The sequence below is a fragment of the Prosopis cineraria genome, unplaced genomic scaffold (genome assembly GCF_029017545.1).
Source record: "Prosopis cineraria cultivar Desert tree isolate PC_DT_omini unplaced genomic scaffold, ASM2901754v1 PC2, whole genome shotgun sequence".
In the NCBI taxonomy this organism is placed as follows: domain Eukaryota; kingdom Viridiplantae; phylum Streptophyta; class Magnoliopsida; order Fabales; family Fabaceae; genus Prosopis; species Prosopis cineraria.
This window is the reverse complement of record NW_026555333.1, coordinates 47,725,471-47,749,889: the sequence shown is the minus strand read 5'-3', so window position 1 is coordinate 47,749,889 and position 24,419 is coordinate 47,725,471. Positions and strand designations below refer to the sequence as shown.

The 24,419-nt window shown below is 30.7% G+C and overlaps 2 protein-coding genes across 4 annotated transcripts; both read right to left on the bottom strand.

Annotated features, from left to right (window-relative positions):
• Window positions 1–11,417: 11,417 nt before the first annotated feature.
• LOC129303925 (serine carboxypeptidase 1-like) lies at window positions 11,418–14,758 on the bottom strand. Its single transcript, XM_054943513.1, has 8 exons — window positions 14,377–14,758; window positions 13,427–13,534; window positions 13,051–13,325; window positions 12,415–12,669; window positions 12,205–12,311; window positions 11,918–12,004; window positions 11,702–11,807; window positions 11,418–11,593 (listed from the first exon to the last, which is right to left on the bottom strand). Exons 1-8 carry the CDS (start codon window positions 14,756–14,758, stop codon window positions 11,441–11,443), a joined length of 1,473 nt encoding a protein of 490 aa, XP_054799488.1. The 3' UTR covers window positions 11,418–11,440.
• Window positions 14,759–18,919: 4,161 nt separating this feature from the next.
• Window positions 18,920–21,890, bottom strand: LOC129303933 (uncharacterized). 3 transcript variants are annotated; one of them, XM_054943526.1, is made up of 3 exons: window positions 21,497–21,890; window positions 20,320–21,127; window positions 18,920–20,209 (listed from the first exon to the last, which is right to left on the bottom strand). In XM_054943526.1, the coding sequence occupies exons 2-3, from the start codon at window positions 20,353–20,355 to the stop codon at window positions 19,100–19,102; spliced, it is 1,146 nt and encodes a 381-aa protein (XP_054799501.1). In that variant the 5' UTR covers window positions 20,356–21,127; window positions 21,497–21,890; the 3' UTR covers window positions 18,920–19,099. The 3 variants fall into 3 exon arrangements, with proteins under 3 accessions (XP_054799501.1, XP_054799500.1, XP_054799499.1); XM_054943525.1 differs by having other exon boundaries at window positions 18,920–20,654; window positions 20,737–21,127; XM_054943524.1 differs by having other exon boundaries at window positions 18,920–21,075.
• Window positions 21,891–24,419: the final 2,529 nt, after the last annotated feature.

Here is a 24,419-nt window from a genome sequence, read left to right as displayed (position 1 = left end):
TGTATTTTATTATTAGCTTATTACAAATTAAAACGACTCGGTCAAAGATAATGACTACTTTGTGCTCATTTTATTTCAAATGGAATCTAATGTTAGTGCGAAAGTCCAAAGAAATTATAGTGGGAAAAACATAATCTTTAACCCCTAAAATTTTATTTTGTTTTATTTTTATTCCCTGTAACTTTTTTTTTAATGTTTTCACTTTTTATAGAGACTAAAACTATTAAAAAAATAAAAATTATAGAGACTTAAAAAACAAAAGCTATTTAATCTTTTTAAAATTGTAGAGACTAAAAATATTAAAAAAAACTACAATAACTAAAAACAAAACTAGATGAAACTATAAATATAAAAAATTATGTTTTTCCATTATATTATATGCTTTAAATTGCATGTGTGTGTGTGTGCGCACGCACCAAACACACTATAGCAAAATATATTTTTTAAACCCACGTATTTAAACCAAGTCAAGCGCAAATAATTTAGAAAAAGAAAGCAGTAGCATTATTGTAAATAAGTGGAAGGTTGAAGTAATCTCTAAACCAACTCTCAAGGGAACCAATTTAGATTATGATATCTAAATTGGTTACACATTATAACCGATTTAGATATTAATTAAATTTTATTATTATTATGAAATAACATATAAACCAGTTATAATGTGTAACTAATTCTAAATATAAATTATAATTTTTGAAGGAAAAAATTTGGCACATCTAAACAGGTTATATTTAATAACCGGTTTAGTTTTTTAAACATATCTAAACCAATTATAATTAATAGTTATTGTTCTGTAATTCATAAAATAGTGTCTCCTTCATTCTTCATTGTATGTTATGTAACTAACAGCATGCGTGCATGTATGTTATTATTAGTTTATTACAAATTGAAACGACTTAGTCATAAAGCAACCGATATATCAGTCAAAGATAATGACTACTTTGTGCTCATTTTATTTCAAATGGAATCTAATGTTAGTGAGAAAGTCCAAAGAAATTGTAGTGGGAAAAACATAATCTTTAACCCCCAAAGTTTTATTTTGTTTTATTTTTAGTCCCTATAACTTTTTTTTAATGTTTTCACTCTTTATAGAGACTAAAACTATTAAAAAAATAAAAATTATAGAGACTTAAAAAACAAAAGCTATTTAATCTTTTTAAAATTGTAGAGACTGAAAATATTAAAAAAAATTACAATAATTAAAAACAAAACTAAATGAAACTATAAATATAAAAAATTGTGTTTTTCCATTATATTATATGTTTTAAATTGCATATGTGTGCGTGCGCGCGCACGCACCAAACACACTATAACAAAATATATTTTTTAAACTCAATTATCTAAACCAGGTCAAGCGCAAACAATTTAGAAAAAGAAAGCAGTATCATTATTGTAAATAAGTGGAAGGTTGAAGTGATCTCTAAACCAACTCTCAAGGGAACCAATTTAGATTATGATATCTAAACTGGTTACACATTATAACCGATTTAGATATTAATTAAATTTTTTTATTATTATGAAATAACATATAAACCAGTTATAATGTGTAACTAATTTAGATATAAATTATAATTTTTGGAGGAAAAAAATTTGGCACATCTAAACAGGTTACATTTAATAATCGGTTTAGTTTTTTTAAACATATCTAAACCGATTATAATTAATAGTTATTGTTCTGTAATTCATAAAATAGAGTCTCCTTCATTCTTCATTGCATGAAGCCTTGAAATTCAAACCCTTGAACCTAGAATCACCCATAATCAAAGTCAAAATCTTGAAACCCAGATTTTTGGATCAAATTTGAACTCTAAATTCTATTCTCGTGCTGTTGAATACTCGTTCTTCTGTGATTTATTCGTCCATTTGGTTTGTGTTCTTCATTCATGGCTTCAATCTGAGTTTCACACAATCACTGAGCTTCTTTACCTTTACTGAACTTCTTGTTTGTTTCTCATACTTCAATCTTTTGCGTTAGGCTATGCTTCAACCTAGGTATGTTATTTAATTCCTATGAAGCATATGAAATTCCAATATCTAAGTTTCATCATATATGTGGCTTTGAGGTTCAATTAGCTAATTAATTTTCACGAGCTTCTATCCATGAATCTGATTATGTGACTATGAGTTTGATATTGGTTTTAAATTGAAGGAAACATAGCTTGATATTAGCTTTTGCTCATTGTGTTTGAGTTGCGTATATGAGGTGTTTGTTGAAATGCCTCTTAAAATTGTTCTTTATTATATCCCTTCATGTTGAACTTGTGGAGTTAAGTTTCTTAGCTTAATTGTATATGAAATGTTGGATGAACTTTTGTTCTACTCTAAACTCAAATTATTAATCTCCATAATTCAATAGTATTATTGCTTTTTTCATGCCAAACAATGTTTTAATTCATAGTTTGAAGCAAATTAAAGGCAAGATATAGTACTTCTAAGCAATAAAAGATATTATTAGCCTCTTACAAAAACAGTGTATGATGTTATTTTTCCTCATACAATTTTTTTTGGCCAAATTCCTCATACAAATTAATACTAAATAAATGTGAATATATGATGTTATTTCTTGTAATGTGGCAAGTCCAACTCTTAGAACATGCTTGATTAATTTTACAATTTTGAAATCCAATTTGGCATTCATTCTTCCTATTTTTTAATATTAAATTATTGTGATTGCATGATTGATTTAGTTTCTATACGTTGGTAGAGTGTTGGTAGAGGAGGGCTGAGGCCTTTAGGCATTGTATGTGACTTTATTTTACTTAAATAGTATTATTTTCTCCTTATACTATTATTGGGAATCTAACTTTAAAGAAAGACTCTGCCTATATTTTTTAAAAAACTTACTATTTGGCCTTAAATTTGTATTTGGATTGTTAGCTTAGTTTAGGTATTCTTGTTGGCTAGAATGTGATTCATTGAAATATGCTATTATATTTTCAATTGTAAGATTATTGGGAAGTCTAACTTTTAGAGAAGATTCTATTGAAATTTTTTTAAAAACTTATTTTTTAGCCCCTTTCTTAATATGAAAAGGGTCAAAAAAATATAGAGTTGGCTTCCCTCCTACCTATTAGATAAGAAGGAAGCCAATAAAGAATAATTTTTTCTAAAGAGCTTGCTTCCTATTTTTTTTAGAACTTGTTATTTGGCTCTATTCCAATGAATTTAGTAATAATCCATGAACTCTTTCGTGTTTTAAGATGTTAAATTAAACATGGATTATAGTTGGATAGATACTAAATGAACAAATACAAAATACGTTAACAGGGTTTAGAGACTTTTGGAATTTGCTCAAAGCAATGTTGAAAATGATAGTAGGAGGTTTTCTTATTCTTGTAGGGATTGTTTGAATGAGAGGTGGCTAAGTACAAATGAGATAGATGAACACTTAATTTGTGAGGGATTTCTCAAAAGTTATAGAGTATGAGTATGGCATGGTGAAAGATTAAACATGATGATGCCAAGTGCATCTCAATCTTGAGATGCTGATGATGATTATGATGATGATGATATGACTGATCGATTAGAGAACATGATTTATGATGTGGGTAAAGAGGCTTTTGAGAAATCTTAAGCATGTAATAATATGTACAGTGATGCAGAGACACCTTTGTACTCAGGTTGTGAAGAATATAGTCTATTGAAAGTAGTGTTGGAATTAGTAAACTTGAAAGCTAAATTCAAGTGGAGTGATAAGAGTTTCATAGAAATGCTCAGTTGTTCAAATTAATGCTTCCAAAAGAAAATGTGTTACCACATCGTAAACTCAATCCGGCGATAAAAAAGTCTTGTGAGTAATGTTCTTGTGAGTAGTGTTGGAATTGGCAATTGATAGTGTTTTCGATGAAGAGCAACTCTATCCTATTTTTATGTTCTCTGCATTGTAAATTCAATCCGACAATGAAGAAGTCCTATGAGCGATAACTGTGTTCCTGTAATACATTATTCTATATAATTAAGTTACTAACTATGTAATGTTGATGATAAAGCTATAAGGATTGGCCAATTAGTCTAGTTGGACAAGGCCCCATATGATGTCAAGGATCCCACATGAATAATGCTAAAGGTAATTAATATATGTCATTGTAATTTTAATTAAAAAACTTTCTTTGAATTTAATTTTGACAATGTAGTGTTTATTACAGAGCCACCGTCAACCCCCTACGAACTTGTGCGACTTTTATATGTTGAGACACATGTACAATATCATAACAGCTAGCTTGACAAAGTTTACTAAAGAGGTAGATCTAATTTTAGTCATCTGATATATCATTTGTTTGCTTGGCATTGCTAAGTTAAATTCCTTGTCCCTAATTTTTTTTAGATGTTTAGTGATTCGTCTCCATTTTTACAATTAGGAATCCAAAAAATTAGAAGACATTAAGGACTATTTATGTTAAAGCTTCACAATAATAATCCACTAAATGAGTGAGTTCAGGATAGGTGTAGTTGAATTAGAAAAATTTATTGAACTCATTTAGATACTAAATATTAAATGAAATCATAAATATGTTTAAATTAATTTTATTGAATTGAACTGTATTTTGACTGGCTGAATGTATATATTGCTTTTAATTTACAGGTTTGTAGCCCATCATAGTTGGATTAAGTGTAAAAATTGAATGATTTTTTTTAATAAAACAAAGTTTTTAAAATGATTATAACCATAACTAATTTAGATATCATTAACATCTAAATTAGTTATGACCACAACCGGTTTAAATGTCTAAACTGGTTGTAATTATAATCAGTTTAGATATTCATTAGATATCAAAATGGGTCTTATTTAAACCTGTTATAAAATCAGTTTAAATGATTAATTTTAACCTATTTAGATAAGAATTTTTACACTAATGATAATGTTAATTAGGTTGCCTTAACGCAGAAGTACAAGGTAATATATTGTTGTGCTTTATTTATTTTTTTCAGTGTTTGTTTATTCTTGAAACGCTTTTGATTCAAATTAACCTCACAGTTTATATACTAGACTAGCCTGTTGGTTTTAAATTTTTTACATTTAAAAAAAATTAGATGAGCTAAATTATGAAAACTCACCAAAATCATAATATCCTTTCAAGTTCAAAAATGTTTATAAAAGTATTACAAATTATTCACCTTTACAAGATCCTCATATCAGAGAGCAGCATGTGTTGGTTTTGACACACACCCGTGCATTGATTATTGGAAGTAATTGAAATTACTTGTATATTCTCTATTGACATGATGCCTTTGTAAGTCAGCTTTGTGATTAACTTTTAAAGCTTTTATTATTAAAATAGTTAGTCCGAGTCTTCATGTTTCAATCTATAATATTTGTGATGCTAGGCTCTGTTTATTTATGAACTTAAAAAAATAGTGATTTTTAGATTATTTAAAAAAGTTATGGTTCTCTTACACATGTGCTGTTCAGCCTAATACTAAAGTAGGCCGAAGTCCAAATGGAGACACGGACCGGCTGAACACATAGATCGAGCCCAAAGCAAAAAAAAAAAAAAAGAAGAACAAAGAAGTCCCACTTTGGCAGGCCTTGTGAAGTGCCCAAGTCACTCAGCCAACACGTCCATTTGTTAATCTTCAAACTAGTTTTTATTATTGAAGTTGTTATTTGAATAAAAATAATGACAATAACAATTGGCCCTCCTCTATGTTTGGACGTTATTGGCCATTATTATTACTCTTGAACAAAATCCCATATAACGACAAAATGCTGATTGGTGGCTTCTAGTTTGATCTGTTTTATAACTAGATGTTGGCTTGGCTTGACATGACGGAGAGCACTTGTGCATTAACCTAATCAAGCTTATGGATAAGTAAACGTTGATTATCCATGAGAATTTGACACCTCAACTTCTCTGTCTCATTGCTCACGTGGCCAACACATTTATATGACATCAAGTGAAATAAGCTTAACTGACAATGATAATTCAGGAATGTAACCGCATGGTCTGGCCGTAACCCATATGTGAAAGAGCATTTGGGTATAATTTTGAGACAAAGAAAGCAACAGGGACTGAAAAAGATATCCAAATAATTAAAAACAAGCCGGGTCGGGTTAAGTCAAGCATGTGGAGCTATGGGTATGGTGAAGCAGGAGGCAAAGAAAGTGAAGTGTGTTTGCTGGTTGCCAACTGGGAACAGAATGCTAGCTCCTCCCATTGCCACAAATGCTACCCCTTTGTATTGCTCCATTTATCATCCTACCTGTAATATTATTTCATAGATTACTGTCCATGCTTTAGAAATTTACCTCTCTGATAAAAATATCAAATTAAGCAAATGCCCCCAGTCCCTCATTTCCATAGTACCATGGTCTGTCATGGAACCTCAACAGGAAGGTTGAGATGATGTGACTGCACGCGCCCATATATGTCCCCGCTGCATGGATAAATGCAAGAAAGAATGACAAGTAAGAATCCCATAAAACATTATTGTTAAATTAAGATATTTCAATACTAACATTTTCAAATTCAATACTCATTTTTTTATGTTTCAATGCCAGAATTCTTACTTTAGTATTAACATTCTTAGAAAGTTTTTACTTTTCATTCTCCCTGAACATAGAGTTAGAAAAACGGGCTCAACCCGTTTAACCTTGATAATTGCTAAGGCCAAACTTGAGCTTTAGAGTTTTAAAATAAAACACGGATTTATAAGGGCTAGCCTTAATGGACTGAGAGCCTAAACAGGCTAGTCCTATAGGGTTGAGGGCCAGTCCGTTTAGGCTCATTTATTTATTTATTTATATGTTAAAATATTATTTATTATGATAATATTATTAATATTCTTGATAATATTTCAAATATTTAGTTGTTATAGTAGTTTTTTTATAATTAAAATTTACATACTACCGTGGATTGTTTAATATTTTTTTGGATAAAATTTGGTTTGTTTAAATTTAGACAATAATTTGTTTGGACAAAAAAGTAATTATTTTATCTATTTTATATTCTAGACAATAATGTGATTCATGTTACATATGTGTTAATATTTCTAAATTATATTTTTTAATAATAGAGTATTTTTAAATTTGTTTAATTTTGTATTGTATGATTTGAATTAGGAATTTATAAATTTTAATGTTTTATTATTTGAAATAAGAAAATTTTTGCATAACCAAGATAATGTTGATATTAAGGATTAAAATGTTGTCTATGAGATTTGATATTGAAGTAAGGTTTTATGTTGTAGTGGAATGAATGAATTATTTTTAATCTTAAAAAAATAAAAAAAGTAAAAGGGTTCGAAGCCCCCAGGGTTGGCCCTAAACCTGTTATACATAGGGTCGGATTTCAGATATAAGTCTCTTAAATAAAACTCAAGTTTAAATGGGCTTGCTCTTTTAAGCTCGAGTTTATTAAAGGATTGAGCCAATTTATTTTTCTAGCTCTACTTAAATATAATGATCCACACACACGCGTTATGAAATTATGGAAAACGGCTTAGCCCTATTCTAATGGGCTAAGCTCTTAGGGGAAGTGCATGAAGAGCTAGCTAGACCTTTAGGTTATTCAAATAGGCTTCCACGTAGTAATTAGAGTATGGATCAAAATTGCACGCCTGAAATCATCAATAGATTTTATATTGGAAACATTTCTCAAGTCTCATCACATTGAGAAGATGATGGTAGCAATCACACCATACATACAATTGCAATACAGAAATCTTAATATGATCGAGGTGAATTAATGTATAGGAAGACTAATAGAACTAGGTGGACCATTTTTGAGTGAAGTGTCATGACAGATAGGACTATAAATGTTATACCAATCAATCCTGCCTTTCTCCTGAAGGGCCTTTTTCATTAAACTGTAACATGTATCTGAAACGTTATCAGTACTAAAGTCACAGTGCTTTCAATAGCTGCATGGGTTTTATCTAAGATTAGTGCATGCATGAGTCCATAAGTAATCAAATATATTCCCTTTCCATCTGTTTCATCATTAATCCAAGCATTCCCTATATAAATCTGACAGCAACTGATGAGTGTGTTATGCAAGAGATTTAGTGGTTAAAGTAGCGAGCAAACAGCAATGCCTTTGAGGTTAATAGTAGATTATCTGTAATATTTGTTTTGGACCAAAATGGTGTGAGCGAGTTGAGGAACATAATGACCAGCATAGCCATCTCCAATGATGAAGTCGTCTCTGGATTTGTATTACGGAAACCTCTCGAGCCAATTCATGAGGAAGGTGTATGTATCTTTTGCTATAAGCTTATCACTTACTTGAACTATGTTTGAAGAAGTGTGAGTAAAAAAACCTTAGTCCAGCATGTGATTCCAAAAACAACACGTTTGCCACTGCATATTCATCAATACACATGTAATTAATGACTTGAAGATAATGTATCCAAGTCTTGAAAATGAATTAAAGCACTATAATTTGTAATGAGTTTATATGTGTGTGTGGAGAGGAGTGTATGTGTATATCTAACCATTGGTTCAAGCATAATTGTGAAGGAATAGAATTTTTTCACTGATTCTAAAGGATACAATTTCCTCGAAGGTCCAGAAGCCCAATAAAAGACAAAGATGGCCCTGTGAATTGCAATCGTGGTAATGCATTAGATTATCGCATAAAATAGTATGCTGAATGTTTGAAAAATAATAAACCTTGGGTTATTGAGGTTGAAAGCGTATGTGAGACGACAAGAAGGATTTGAAATATATTCATCAAGTTCTAATCAGAGCCAAAATTAATTTAATAAATTAAACCTAGCTGTTTTTATGAAGAGACATGAATTATTTTTGTGTTCTCATCATCATGATCCCCATCACCCAGGATCATATCATCATGCTGCTCTTATGTATGCAAACAATAATAGGAACATCCACATATGATTTTTCACGAATAATTTTCAAGTATTAATAAAATCCAATAACTGTAACTGAAACACACATTAAATGAGTGAATTTAGATCACTTGCTGAATTCAAATCTTAAGAACATGGGCTTTGGTAGTTGTAATTTAAATTCAAAGTTAACAATTTTGAGATCGTGACTCCAGTTCGTATATATGGTCCTGTAATTATTTTATTGATTATCTTAGCATAAATTCTGTCACATTTATAACTGAAAATTTGAAAGGTTTGTATATACATTTAGCTTTTCAACTCTCGCGGAGATTATGACGGTCACTATACATTTTATTTTTCATACTATACTTATATCGCTTGCCATTATTATTTACGGGTTTTTTTTATCCATCATATTAGACGTTTTTTAATATTAAATTTTGTAGGTTATCTTTTTTCATACTATAAATTCTTATTATTAATATTATTAATATATTAAAATTCACATATCTTGATTTAATTAGATAAAAGTATATTAAGTATATAAGTCTTGCCCTTTCTCTTGTCTCACATCTCTTTAACTTTCAATTGCTTGCTTGGATAGTTTTATAATCATTGTGTCAATTTTGTAATTAAATTTATATCTGCAAAATATTAAAAGGCATACTACCATTCTTGATTAACGTTTATATTGATATCATTTTTACCGTTACAAACTCATTGTTCAATTGTTATAATCAAATTATACTTAAAATAAGTTAATTTAAAACAACTAAGCAATTTCGTTAATTTTTGAAAAAATGCTAAAGTCATCGTTTTATCAATGCATAACGAAATGTTGTTTGAGGACAATTATATAACTCCTTTAATCTATATTTCCAAAAGATCAACGAGTTGTTAAGACATTTAATTTATTAATTTTTCTTAATTATAAATTTACGCAATGCACAAGACTAAATATACTTTAACTTAAAAAAACGTAATTTATTTTAAATGTAATGCTGCAATGGCAGCGTTTTTTGTCTCTCTGGTTTTATGTGTTTGGAGGGCTTTGAAAACAACAAGGGAGACCTTAAAGATCATCAATATTCATAGAGTTTGGCCAGCCGGCTGATTCGTTATTTGGTTAATTCTTTCGGAAATCAGAATTTTTGTAAGTCCCAATGTTTGATTGAGTAGTTTTGGACTGTATCTAGTGGCTAATACATAAATCTACATAGACACCAAACCTACTAGTGCCTTTTATCCCTATTTAAGACTATTAATTAATAATATTGTTACTTAAAAATTTAATTAGGTCAATTAATTCGAATAATGTCACGTTTTTCTTTTTTCTTTTTTTTTCCCGTGCATTTCTTAATTCTAACACAAAAACAGCTTGCTTTTGACGAAGTCGGAGGGTTAGATTAATTAGAAGGTTTGGATAAATAAGTTGGCACAGGTTGTTCAAGTATCCTTTTTTTTTCTATTTTTTTATTAATAAAAATAGAATTAAAATGAAAAATGGCATGGATTTATTTTAGTTCAATTTTATGGAAAATTTCTTAAATAAAGTTTTCAATTGCCATAGCTCTATTTTTTTCGTATTTTTCCAACGAAGATCCTTTATATACTTTCAAATAAACTTTGCTTGTGGTTAAGTTAATTATGGCTCTATTTGATGTGTAGTGCTTCGTCAGTCCATAATGCATGCCTTCTAATTAAGCAAGCAGCTTATTAAAAATTAAGAAGAAATCATCAAATTGACATTTTAATTATTTAGCCTTTTAATTTGATGATTTTTTTGACTTCATCACATGTTCCAAAAGTACACTGTTGGACTTTGTTACATCTGTGATTGACTCCATTCAATGATTATTCCAACAAAAAAAAAAAACTCACATTTAAGGACCTGTAAAATAAATTATTTATGAACAAAAATCAATAACAAATCATCATTAAAAATAAAAAAAGTTAACATTTTTATTTGAACAACAATCCATTTTATATTGATGTTTATCTCTAAATAACTTTTTTTATAAGTCTTTGGATGTAGTTTTCATGTTTAATACTGTCTAAAGATCATATTCAAAGATATGCCACATGTCAGCATTTTGTAGGCTTCAATTTTCATGTTTAACACTGTCTAAAGATCCCTTATTTGATCATCAGGTTGAACCGTTTTTGAGACATTAGAAGGACAATGCTCCTTTTGACATTTAGAATACTAGATATATATGATCTTAGCAGAGAATATTTCAAGCACAAAAATACCTTTAAACCTTATATATATATATATATATATATATTACATATCTGAAGTGTACTTTCCATGTATACTTTAATCTCACTTGTATTCTTTATTTCGTTTTCCTTAGTTTTTCTTGCTGCCCTTGCCAACAAATTATGACGTAAACCTGAGTAGTGATTCCTAATCTTGTACATAAATTTTGAGACAAGAAGTAAAGTCCTTTACTTAGTTTGTTCAAGAACCAGCAGTAACAAAAATATGTAAATGAGTTGGTATGTTATTGATCAGATTGTGTAAAGTAGACGGAGGTAATTAACATAATCTACCTTTTATTTAAGAACTGACTAGAACTTGCAAAAATTAAAATATCTGAGACAATGCAGGTTAAGCCGAGCAGAAGGGACTAAAAAGTCAGAACTATGAAGATGGAGAATGAGGAGGGAGAGTGTGGTTGAGGAAAGAAGTGAAAAGAGTAAGAGCCCTTGCAGGTTTCCAACTAGGAACTTCATGCCCAGCTCCTCTCACTGTCACAAAGCTTAGTCCCTCGTATTGCTCCACGTATCCTCCTACCTGTAGATATATGTATTTCTCTTACACAATTATATACTTCTCCGATGATAATCTTGAACAAGCATACATATTTATATATATATACGCGCGCGCACAGAGAGTACACACCTCATTTCCAGAGTACCATGGACGCCAAGAAACCTGGACAGGAAGGTTGAGGCGCTTGATAGAGTACCTAGTCGATATGGTTGGCACAATTCCATCTGTGTCTCCACTGTACACTTCAACACAATCATTACTATATATGATTTGGGTTAACTCTTTCTGATAAACCAGATCATTAGAATATAAGACGGGATCACTGTGTGCTGAAAATCAACTTACCTGTAAATCCAGAATCTGATATGACTTGCAATTAGATGCTTGGTGGTGGGTAGGATGCCACTTGGTCTGTCTGTCCACTTGTACTTTCTGCAATCCAATTATACTCTTATTAAAAATGAAGAAAATGATGAGTCACCTAGTTATATGTGCAATGCTTTCTCAAGTAAGGGTAATAAAATGGGAAGATAATTTCAATTTTTTGCTCAATGCCTTATAACAAGGACCGCTTTTTGTATTTGCAGAAAACCTTATAAATAGGACTAGATGGAATATTTTTGCAATGATACCTGCAATGAGTCCAATTTGTGGGAACTGCATGGAGAGCTTGTTGTACCTTTAGGTTATTCAGATAGGCTTTCACGTAGTTCTCAGAGCAGGGATCGAAATTATTTACCTGAACTCAAGATTTTGTTAATTAGCTGATACTGTATTAGAAAGTAAGTGCACACTCTTTTTATCAATACACACAGGTGAATTAAAGCAGGAAGAGTACTTACAGAACCGGGTTGGCCATTTCTGAGTGAAGTGTTGTGACAGATAGGAGCATAAATATTATACTGATCTATGTTGCCTATCTCCTGGTATGCTTTATTTATGGAGTTGACACATTCTTCTGAAATATGGGAACCAAAGTCACAGTGCTTATCAATAGCTTCATGGGTTTCATCTGAGTTCAAGGCATGTGTCCAAAAGTAATCATACACTCCCTTTAAGCTTGTATCATCATCAACCCAACTCCAAGGATTCCCTATCTGAAAATTTCATGAATTTCACATACATACATGCATGTATCAACTTAAGATATACATAACTAAGGCAGAACCAGGATTTAACTATGAAGGGACCAAAATTAAAAAGTATATATACTATAAAACTTTCATAAATTTTGTGATTATCAATCAGCTTATTTTAATATTTTGATTTCGAGTTCTAAGATATGTAATTTCATTAAATAAATATAACAAAGACATCCCCGAGTTATCCATGAGATTATCATTGATGACAGTCCCATATAGTGGGGGTTCGAATTAATATGAGCAGGTAGTGGTAATACTTCCAAGTTTTTCTAAGATACAAGACGAAGGAATAAAAAAAAAGTTTAATTGCAGGGTTAAAGGAGTGAATGAACGTACAGCAATGCCTTTGAGGTTAATAATGGTTTTGGGTTTGTGCTTATTGTGAACTAAAATGGTGTAAGCAAGCTGAGGCACGTAGTGACCAGCATAGCTCTCTCCTGTGATGAAGAAATCTCTGGATTTGTACTGTGGAAACCTCTCAAGCCAATTGATGAGGAACACGTAAGCATCTTTTGCTGTAAACTTGTCGCCTGCTTCATCATAATTGGATGATGTGTTTGAATAGGAAAATCCTACTCCAGCAGGTGATTCCAAAAATAGCATGTTTGCCACTGCATGAATATATGTGAATGTAATTTGAAAATGATCAAAAGCAATAACTTAATTACTTAAAAAACAAGAAATGAAATCAACGAGTGTGTGTATGTCTCACCATTGTTCCAAGAATATTCATTGAGGAATAGTGTTTTTCCATTAGAGTTGACTCGAAAGGGTCCCAATTCTTGCATGGCCCCATAACCCAATGACGAACAACCTGGTCCTGCAAATTTCAACCATTTCAAAAAGCATTTAAATCATTTATATATAAGATAATATAAAATATGCAATTTTTATGTTTATGACCGATGAATTAACTAATTTTAGTTCTGTAAGATACTAAATGCAAATTTTTTGAAACGAGCAATTCGAATAATATCAAGTTTTAACCAAAACCATAAATGGTTGAAAAGGAAAGCAATTTTCTAAACAAATCAACATGCTCTTATATGTATATGCAAAAAAGAAAAAAGAAAAAAGAAAAAGAAAACAATGCATCATATGATGATTTTTTACATGTCTTAATTCAAATTAAGGTATTGAAAATCAAAATTTAATCAGTCAAGATACTAGTTTAAGGATTATTTGTTAAAGTCGTAATCAAAACAGTCATAAACAAAATATTTCGTTAAACTAATCAAAATATTAATTCAAAACAGTTCACTAGTTCAAATTGGATAGGTTGACCCGATTTTCAATATTATGATCCAAATATGAACAGCTTTAATTTGATTGTTTAATGTATAAATTCTTTTAACAAAAATTCAAAATTTAATAATTTGGTATGATTTGACCAGGGTGGTACATAGGTATATGCTTCAACTCGCTTCAACTTATTTCAATATTATCAGAAAAATAATTTATAATTTTTTGTAGGTTGAGCCACTTCAGTGTAGAATTGAAAAATGGCTAAATTTTTGTCATCTTCTCTATCTAAACAATTTCAGAGTTATAAAACAGTAATGGAACAAATAAATGAATCACATCAAGAGATTTATATTATAGTTGAAGAAACAATAGTTGGCAAAAAAAGAGAGAGAAGAAATAATAATTCTAATTAATTACCTCCATTGAGCCACAAGACAAGTGGTTTAGCGGAAGGGTTATATGGAGATTCCACAAAATAATAGAAAAGAGCTCTTCCAGCTTTTGGATTAACAGTGACATAACCTGAGTATTGATCAAAATTGACCCTCTTAGGCTGTCCAGGTAATGACCTAATCTTATCAGCCTTCCTTAATCCCTCTTGTTCTGAAACACAGTACTTTTGTTTGGACAAATCTTCCTCGTCCCACCAAGAATTTATCAGATGATCGACTTCATTATTCTTTGACGATCTCTTTGATACAATCAATTCTTGAAGCCTTTCTGCCTGCTGGTTCGCTTTGCTAGTAACACACAGCAAAGCAAACAGACTCACACAAGCATAAAGAGCAAATACCTTCATCTTCTTCATATCTTTTCTTGAACTATGGTCTAATTACAATAAAATAAGTACATGAACCTTTTTTGTTGGCCATGGTATATAGATATACATGCTATAAAATGCAATACCAAACAAATATCTTAACTTAGGAGAAAAAGAAAACATTAAATGTATTATCTATATATAAAAACAACCTGCAAAAGCTAAGCATTCCTCCCAGCAATTACTGTGAAAATATAAGTAGAATGGGACTAACACGTTTTAAAGGTGGTGGATAATATAAGGAGGATTATTGTTTGTACTCAAACTTTTGTAACCCCTTTGAATTGTTTTGATTAACATAATGGTTAGTATTACATTCATATATGCATGTGTGTTATTTAATTTCTTCATAAAGCATTGGTCTTGAGAATATATTTATAGAAGAACTAGAAAGAATCTGATGTCACATTATGTAACATCCTGATTTTTATATAAAAAAATTGTGGAATTTAGGTTTTGAGGAAAAAAATGATAATAATGGGAATTTATATTATTTGAGGTTATTTAGAAATAATATTATGATTAGGTATTTAATTATGAATTTAAAAATTTAAATTTAAAACCACATAAGCAATATTTAGTTAAGATATAATACATAAATAATTTTTTTTATGTGTGTTAAAAAAAAAGAGAGAGAAGGTAGAAAGAACAAATAAAAGGGGGGTGGAAGGTTATTGTTTCTAAATCCCACATTGGTTAGATGAAGGAAGAGAAGAGGTGCCTTCATGTATAAAAAGGAGGGGGTGTGTGCATTAGGAAGTATGAGAGGCTAAGATGCAATTTAGAAAAAATTGTAACTTTTGGCCCAAAGGTTTGAATAATTAAATTCAAACCTACAGTTTTTTTTTAATATAATTTTGGGACTCACAATCCCATTTTTATATTATTTTTCTCTCTTCCTCTCACGTTGCTCGGCGTTTTCTCGCAAGGGGGGATTATTTTATTTTTCTTCAGGTATGTTCTAACTTTCCTGTTTAGATTAGCATTTTAAAAATTTATTTAATTACAAAATTAATTTTATAGTTATTTTCTAAATAATATTAGCTTTCTAGTGATATGATTATTTTGTAGGATAGAGTAAATATTTTAATTAGGATTTTTCTATAGGGTAGTTAATCTGATGATATGATGGATTAAAAATATAGGTTAAAACTCTTAGGGATATAATAAATATTATAGAATATTTTCTTGAGGTTGAAACTCATGTTTAAGAATTTTTGAGTTAAAATCTAAATCTATATGGTTGAATTTATGTGGAATCTAAGATGTAGAGATAAACCTATGATTATTAAATATTTATTTAAGTATGAATAGGTATTTTTGAGGTTATAGAAAGGTGATTTGAGGCTTCAGGATAATTTTAAAATTTAATTTATTTTTGAACGAATTTTTAGAATATAGAAGGATGAAATTGTGATACTAGAAGTGATTTGAGGATAAAAAAAATAGTTTATTAGGGTACGAGAATTTTAGAAAAGAATTTGGGAAGTTAAATGAGGTATAAATCTTAAATTAGTGTTAATATGGATTATAGATCTAAGACTTTCTAACTATTTAAATTAGAGTTATTTATTTTAATGTAAAATTAATATATAGTATTATGAAATAATTATGTAGATTATATTGACAAAGATAGTGGTGAAAAAGGAGTTGTGAAGGGGAACTTGTTATTCAAGACACAAGGTAACCATTATTAATGTGTTGTGATGGGTGTGTTTGTGAATGATTATGTGTTGTTTTATTGTTTGGAAAAATTATGAATTATTGAAAATAAATACTGTATATACTTGTTTGAAATTATTGCCAAGTGGGTCAAAAATTTATTTTTATTTATCATGATGAGATATTATTATTCGGATATATTCCTGTTTGAATATTTGAATGATGCATGACTTGTCAGGGTATTTTAATGTATGGTGTTAATGAGAATTTCTGTTCGGTTAATTATTACCACGTGGTAAGCCCTTCATCGCATGGACCCAATTTAAACTCTTTTAAGTCTCATTCCCCTTTTACAGGAGCGAGTTCGGCTGAGAAAGCACCAGAGGTGTAACTATGGTGTATGAAACACCATCTTTTACGTTGCCTCTTATTTTGGATTATACAATGTATCTTGTGCCAACTTAGGACATATCTTCTTTGTGAAGTATGTAAACTCTAATCCTTTTTATTAAAAGTATTTATTTGACCAAGAGGATTATGTTTGTCTCTCTTGATTCATGACCTAATTTAAATATCATGCCATGGGGATCCTGACTGTCCCTCATGGTTCTAATTGCTTTTTTAAAATATTTTAAGACCTGTGGTATATTGTCTTGGATGTATCATGGTAAGAAAATTTTCTACCATGATAATGGTTTTAATAATTTGTGAAAAATTGGTTTATATTTTTGAGGGTGTTACACATTAAACCATGCAACAAACAGTAGATTACTTCATGTCAGAAATAGTCTATTGTTTGCGGCACCGCTGCCCCTGCAGCGGTCCTTATTATTCCAAAAAAAAAACATTTAAGTCTCACTCAAAAATTGAGGGTGCGAGAGGCTAGCTAGTGAGATTTTGATACAACGTATAGATTGCCAAAGAAGGCGAAACTACGAGTAAGTTTATCTTCAAAAATTTGTTAAGGTGGTTCCTCATTTAATAAAATGGATTACATTCATATACATGTATTTATAAATATATGGTGGTTATATTTATATCCATCGAATGAGCGAACAAACTTGAATCGCGGTTCATGCATCAATGAAAGAATTAAATACACTTTCATGTCTGCAATAAACAAAAGATATATTCAAGACTCTGCTCTATTATCATCATGCTTTTATGAGGCTATATATGATTGAGAATGGTGATTTATACAAACATATAAAATGTAAATTTCCAAACTTTACTGAAGTTTAGAGGCTAATATAATCAAGAAATTCATATAAGCTTCACTGTATATATTGGGAAAAAATTGTTGCCTATTCATTTTTATTATTTTTCTCCAATATCTCATATCTTTGACCTTTTAAAAATTTAAATTCAAGATCTCTAATTAAATTAAATCAATCCGTAGTCAATTGATCCAAACACCCGGTCACTAACTAGAAACTAAGCGCAGGGATGTGAGTGTGTGTGTATCTAACGAAATGAGCTGGCAAACAATGCATACACACACACATATTTCGTCATGAAATGCCTAGTAATACTGCTGCACTTTTCCCAGTGTTTGTTTACTCTTGGAAGGCTAGCTATTGAAAGAAAACTGGTCATTCTTATACACCGGCCAGCTGGTTTTCAATTTAATTATATAGCTCATCATTGATCATTACTTTAGAAGGAATTGAAATGGCTTATATATATTCTCTATTGATGGATTAATACCTTCATAAGCCAGCTTTCTGATTAATTACTTTCAAAGGCTTATTTATTTATTTATTTATTAAAAGGAATACGTGAATTTAATTTTCAGCATACTTCTTAATTTATGGCAATTGATAGAGAGATGATAAACCCAAAAAAAAAAAATTAATAATAACACGTTATAATTCACTATCTAAAGTAACTTATGTCTAAAAGTTAAAGATGACATTGTTAAAAGTAACTGATGTCTAAAAGTAAGATAACATTGTTATGCACTTTAGCCGTAAACCAATGAGCATTTGAGTATAATTGAGGCAAGAGCGTCTCGTGCTTAGCTTCTCTACAAAACAAATTTTTGCACATTAGAGAGTGTAGGGGGAAAGTGACATTCAAATTGTAAACCTACAGTAAAAGAACTCTTCATTTATATTTAAAAGCTATGGTCCCTGCTAAGGACAAGGATTTTTTACTCCGCCAATTAAACAAGCCACCCTAATAAATCCTAAACAACAGAGAAGATAGCAGATACCAGATATAGACTTTTTTCCCCGGGGGGGGTCCTTAATGGGTAGAGATCAGATTGTGAAATAACTAAGGCAGAAAATGGAGGGATTTGTTTCAGAGCAACCATAATCACAGATGAAAACTTCAGTAGCATAATTCAAAGCTTGGAGCTCATCAAGCATGATGAACTGCGCGCAAAATTCAATTGTTGCGTCAGCCTCGTTAACTTCAACAATTAACATCTATATATATGTGACATGCCAAAGAGGAAAAAGATAAATCAATTCCTGAAAGCAAAGTTGCTGCATAACTTTCTATTCAATTTTACAAGAATCCGGATTTGTCATTGTTTGATTCCCACATACTTCTGCATCATTTTGACTCCATGAGTTTGATTAAGTAAACAATTAGAGAAACTCAGACGGCTATGGGAAAAGTATACAGGAAGCCGCCTGCTAGAAATACCTACTATGCACTAAACAATAACCTTCCTAGGCCTTTTTTTAGTACAGGGGAAAGTGTAGAACACTTGGTCAAAACATCAATTGAGTGAATCACGCCTTTGTGGACAAGTGCCTGCAAAGCTGATGACACGCCTTTAATTATAATATCTCTATGTTCCACATCATAATTGTCCACAAGATGTAACAAGAATTCAACAAGAGTGTGAGTCATGTCAATGTATTTGGGAATAGAGTGCACTATCAATAACATTGCAGGTTCTATGTTCATGATGTTATCCACACTTTCATTGAAAAAGAGCCAATCATAGAACAAGGCCAGTTTTACATTGGCCTCAACATAGCTTTTCCTGCAAGATTTCAGAAGCCAACCAATAACAGCCCATCTTGGAACAATATCTGACTGAATGATCTCATTTGGTGGATGGTGTGCACAACATATAAATCGAACTAAATCAACTATAACAGTCTCTCTACTTGGCTCATTGAGAAACTTCCTTGTAAACCACATCTGGTGGCGCTTTTGCTGTCCCAACTTCACATGCGTTAGCAGAAACCGTAGATAGGACTCCATTTCAGGAGTGATCCGAAGTAAAAAATACCTACTTGAAGTCCTTATGAAGTAAAGCTGTGAAATATCTGTAAATGCTGGTGTCTTGAACTCAGATGGATTCATTACCAAATCCTTCCATATAGCTCTAAACTCAGGGACATGGAACAAACTTTGTAGTAACCAGACGATATCCCTCCCAATCTTCAAACATAAACAGAATTCTTCCCTCACAATTTTGACGCATAAATCAATCTCTAATCGCTTTAGACTCTCTAACTTTTCATTATTTGTTGACCTATAATGATCAGCTAATAGGCGAAGATACACATACAAAGCACTTGACAAAAGTAGTGGTTCTTCATCTAATATGCAATTCCACTTATCAAGAAAGAAGCTGGCAAGCTCAAAACACAACCACAAATTTCCATCACTAAAATCTCCTTCAACAATTTGCCTCAAAAGGGACACCAACAAACAATCAAAACCTACTGCCAGCACATCAAACATTTCCTTGGTAACCCAAATCAACTGATTTTTCACTGACACAAGAAGCTTTGGGTACAACTGGTGAACAATTTTGACAAGCAAATCAACAAAAAATGCGTACCCATCAGAAACAATAGCATGCAAGTGCTTGATATGGATTTTGGCAAAATGGGGTTCGCACAAAATACCGCAGAGGATTGCCCGATTAAGCTCCAAGTATTCATCAGTATTCGGGATTGTTAAGGAGAATGGGGGCCTTAACTTTGGCTCAAGACATTCAAACGCTTGTCTAAGGGAAAGCTCAATATGATTTTCGGCTTCATGAGATGCCCCCCGTGTGAACCTTGAAACCATGACAGATTCCTCCGACAAAAGGAGAGAAAAATCGCAGATTGTCAGCCAAGAAACTGAAAAGAACAATAGTGGGAATTGTCACCTGCTTCACCAAATTTTTATCCAAAGGAGATCTCGATTAATGGCTTTGTCTTTCTTTGCCATGCATGAGAGGTGGTGGTGGCTAATTCTGAGGATCCATAAGGATGTACTAGTGAGGGTTAAGTTAAACTGACAGAAAGACGGAATAGTCAATAGTCAATAGTCACCACCGACATATCGATGAGAGCGGAGGTACAAACGACAGCAAATTGCAAGAAGCCTGCGACGACGAGATGGTCGGCAAGCAACGCAGAAGCCAATACCCCTGCACGTCCACTTCAACAAAACGATGCTGTTTGGTATAAATCTGAGCACAATAAGACCATCCACATTTGAACAACGAAAAGTTAAAGCAGACGGAGAACTACAACACTGAAAACCAATGAATACTAAAACTTAAATCAAATCAAAGTCTAATAAGCAGTTCATTTGCCTTATTAGGAGATCGGGTAACTCAGGACTTGGATTCCTCCTCCCTCCTTTCCCTCCTCTTGCCCTCTTGCCTGGCACTGAAAATCCGGTCACGGTCAATGTAGTGGTTTAAGGGGTAGAGGTTCTGGTCTGCAGTCGGCAATAATATAATTTAATTAAAATGTATAAAATTAATCTTATTTGACTATGAAAAAAGAAATATTTGCGCAAAATAAAATAATTTCAAGTTTCAAGACAAATCAAGCATACAAAAGCATTTTGTAAGGTCCTAAAGCTAATATATCTATGTTCAAACATAAAATTGCAGGGAATAAAATTTTTATAACAGCTAAGAGCCAGCTTACAGACAGAAATTCAACAATATAATGGAATTACTAGTATCGAAATAGCAATCAGGCAGAGTAAAATTATTATCATCGAAGAGTAATTTGCAGCAGAAATGATCAGCAAAATGTGGGAGAGCGAGTGGGTGGGGGGGTGGGGAGGGAGAGAGCAAACCAGATGAAGTTGAGCTCTAAAAGAATCTTGAAGAGCACGAAGGAGCTAAACTCTGAAGATGAAGCTTGAAGCCAATGAACGAGGGACTTGGCCGAGAACAAGAACGACAATGAAGGTTGTGGATTCCAGCGAGGAGACAAGAACGACACCACCTGCAGCAGCGAAGACAAGAGATTTTGGCCAATAACAACAACGAACTTGAAGCTTGAAGCCACGACAACGAAGCAGCAAACACCCACAATGACGACGGACACAAGAGAAGAACAGGATTCCGGCAAGGTCACACTCACGACACAGACACGAGCAGAGGCGAATGAAAGAATTTGCGGGTTCTAGGGCAGAAACACAGGAAAAACCAGAGCGGCGTCTAGTCGAGAGTCTTGCAAAGTTTTTTTTTTTTTTTAAATCCAATTCTTAAAGAATTCGAAAAACTCCCCATGCCACAGATACACCCGTTAAACTCTGAAAATTTACTTCAAATTAGAGTTACTAAAGTAAAATTAAAATACAAAGTAAAATTATACTATGGCCCCTCATCCCCATTGATTTTCTATTAAAATTATTCATTTATTTATATAAAATTATTTATTAACTTATAAGAGTTATTTGTACTGTTTATAATCTTAATTTTATTTTAAATGTTTTAATTATGGTAAAAAAAGAGTTGTGTATTTTTCTACATGAAATTATCCATTAATCTACATGAAGTTATTTATTAACCTATAAAAATTATTTATATCATTATTAAATCTTGACTTTATTTCAAATATTATAACTATAGTAAAATAAATTATTCATTAATTTATAAGAGTTGTTTGCATCATTATTAAACAACTTTATAGAGTGAAGTAAACAATTTTACGTAAGTCAATGAACAACTTCAGTAAAGAATTAAAAGGGATGAGGAACAATAAGATAATTTTACTCTATATTTTAATTTTCCTTCAATGCCTTTAGTTTGAAGTGAATTTTTAAAATTTAACAAGCCTTTTTTTTCAATAAATATTATTACAACAACAACAACAATAAGCCTTTATCCCATTAGGTGGGGTCTAATAAATATTATTAAAGGGTTTTAAATAAATTTTTTTCAAAAGAATTTGGGTGTCTTAAGTTTTAACATGTAATATTTGATAGTTTTAAGAAATTGATAGTTTTAGACTTATAATTTTTTTAAAAAAAATAATTTGTAATTGATTTTAGTATATAACAGAGTTGTTTGGATATAGTTTTGCAAAATTATGATTTTATCTAATTTTCAATTATTTTTAGTTATATTTAAAATTAATTCCTATATGATCAATTTTTAATGAGAAAACACAATTATTAACCCCTATATTTTTATTCAGTTTTTTTATAATTTTTATAATTTATTTTCAATATTTTCAGTCATTATAATCTCTACAATCTAGTATCATTATTCATTAAGGACTTAAGAAATAAACATTACATGATCTTGTTGAAACTATAAAAATTAAAAATATTGAAAAAAATTATATAGACTAAAAGTAAAACTCAATAAATTATAAGAACCAATTATTATTTTTTCTCTTTTTTAATCATGTAAAATTGTGTCATTTTTTTGCCAAGTGTTAAACAAAAAAATAACTATAAAGATCTTCCACCCAATTCTTGGAATTAATAGAGCTTTCACCTAATAGAATTTTAAATTTTAACCCAGCTTAATTAAATTAGTTTGAGCTTTTTTATAGTCCTTGTAGTTACTATAGGTAAAAAATTAGCATGGGCAAAAACCATATATAATACCATCACCAAAACACGCACAAAAACATGAGAGAAACGGAAAACCTTTCTTTGAAAGGTTACATGGAATTGCTTGCTGGTATAATTTACCAATACTAATGGCTTCTGTATTTGATTAAAGGACATGTTGAAGCTGCAACTCTTCCAAGTCCTCTCAACATATTCTTTTGGACTATTTTCAAGTCTCAATAAGTCTAAATTAGATTTGTTAAGTATTCCAAACTACACTTTTTTCTCATAACGTTGAGAGTGAAGTGGGAAAAAGAAGTGGGAAATTCTAGAACCTGGGGCATCTTTTGGCAAAAACTTTTGGCTCATATTCTTTTGAAACATGTGCACTAGTTTATGCAAAAAAATAAAGAGGTTTTTTTTCAGTAGAGAAAGAGATCTTGCTTCACGATCGAGTACCTAAAACACTATAAGTGATCTCAACATTAGAGCCAAGATAAATATATTATCTTCAAGATAAAAGGACTTGCATTCTAATTGGAATCCCCAAGTTGACTAGGTGAAATTAAATGCTGATAGTGCAATAAGATTAAATGTGTGTTTAGTTTTCAATTTGTTAAAAATTCATTTACTCAAAATTTATTTGACAAAAATCAATTTAATGAAAATCAATTGTTATAATAAAATTTTTATTTGAATAAATATTTTTAAAAATCAGTTTGTTAAATTGAAAGTTAGTTAGATTAATGATAATTTGGGCTTTTGAATATGCAATAATCAAAAAGAACATTAATTTATGATAATTTACCATTTTTATACAAATTTAATATATTAAAAATGTTTAAAAATGTAAAAAAAATTAACATAACACAAAATTTAATATGTTAAATAATAAAAATAAAAAATATAAAGTTTAGTACCAAAAAAATTTATGTAATAAATAATTCAACATTCATTAATATTAAATAATAAGGATAAAAAATGTAAAGTTTGACGAATTGAACAAAAATTATATAAATAATTCAATAATATTAATATTAAAACTTGACATGATTAATGATGTCTTGTTACAATATTTTTAAAAAAAAAATTGTTGGAAACCAAACTTTTATTAATTTGATATATCAAAAAATTACATACAATTTGTTTTTATGTAAAAGTTATGGGCCTTACAGTCATATAAAAAAATAAGGAGAGGCCATATTTTAAA

What these genes read in the sequence shown, in the direction of transcription:
- LOC129303925 (XM_054943513.1), bottom strand. Translation starts at nt 14,758, where the DNA reads ATGAAGGTATTTGCTCTTTATGCTTGTGTGAGTCTGTTTGCTTTGCTG. An exon ending in TGTCTTGTGGCTCAATGGAG is followed by an intron (nt 13,535 to 14,376) that starts GTAATTAATTAG and finishes TGAAATTTGCAG; the next exon opens with GACCAGGTTGTTCGTCATTG. An exon ending in GAAATGGCCAACCCGGTTCT is followed by an intron (nt 12,312 to 12,414) that starts GTAAGTACTCTT and finishes TCTTGAGTTCAG; the next exon opens with GTAAATAATTTCGATCCCTG.
- LOC129303933 (XM_054943525.1), bottom strand. Translation starts at nt 20,485, where the DNA reads ATGGTTTCAAGGTTCACACGGGGGGCATCTCATGAAGCCGAAAATCAT.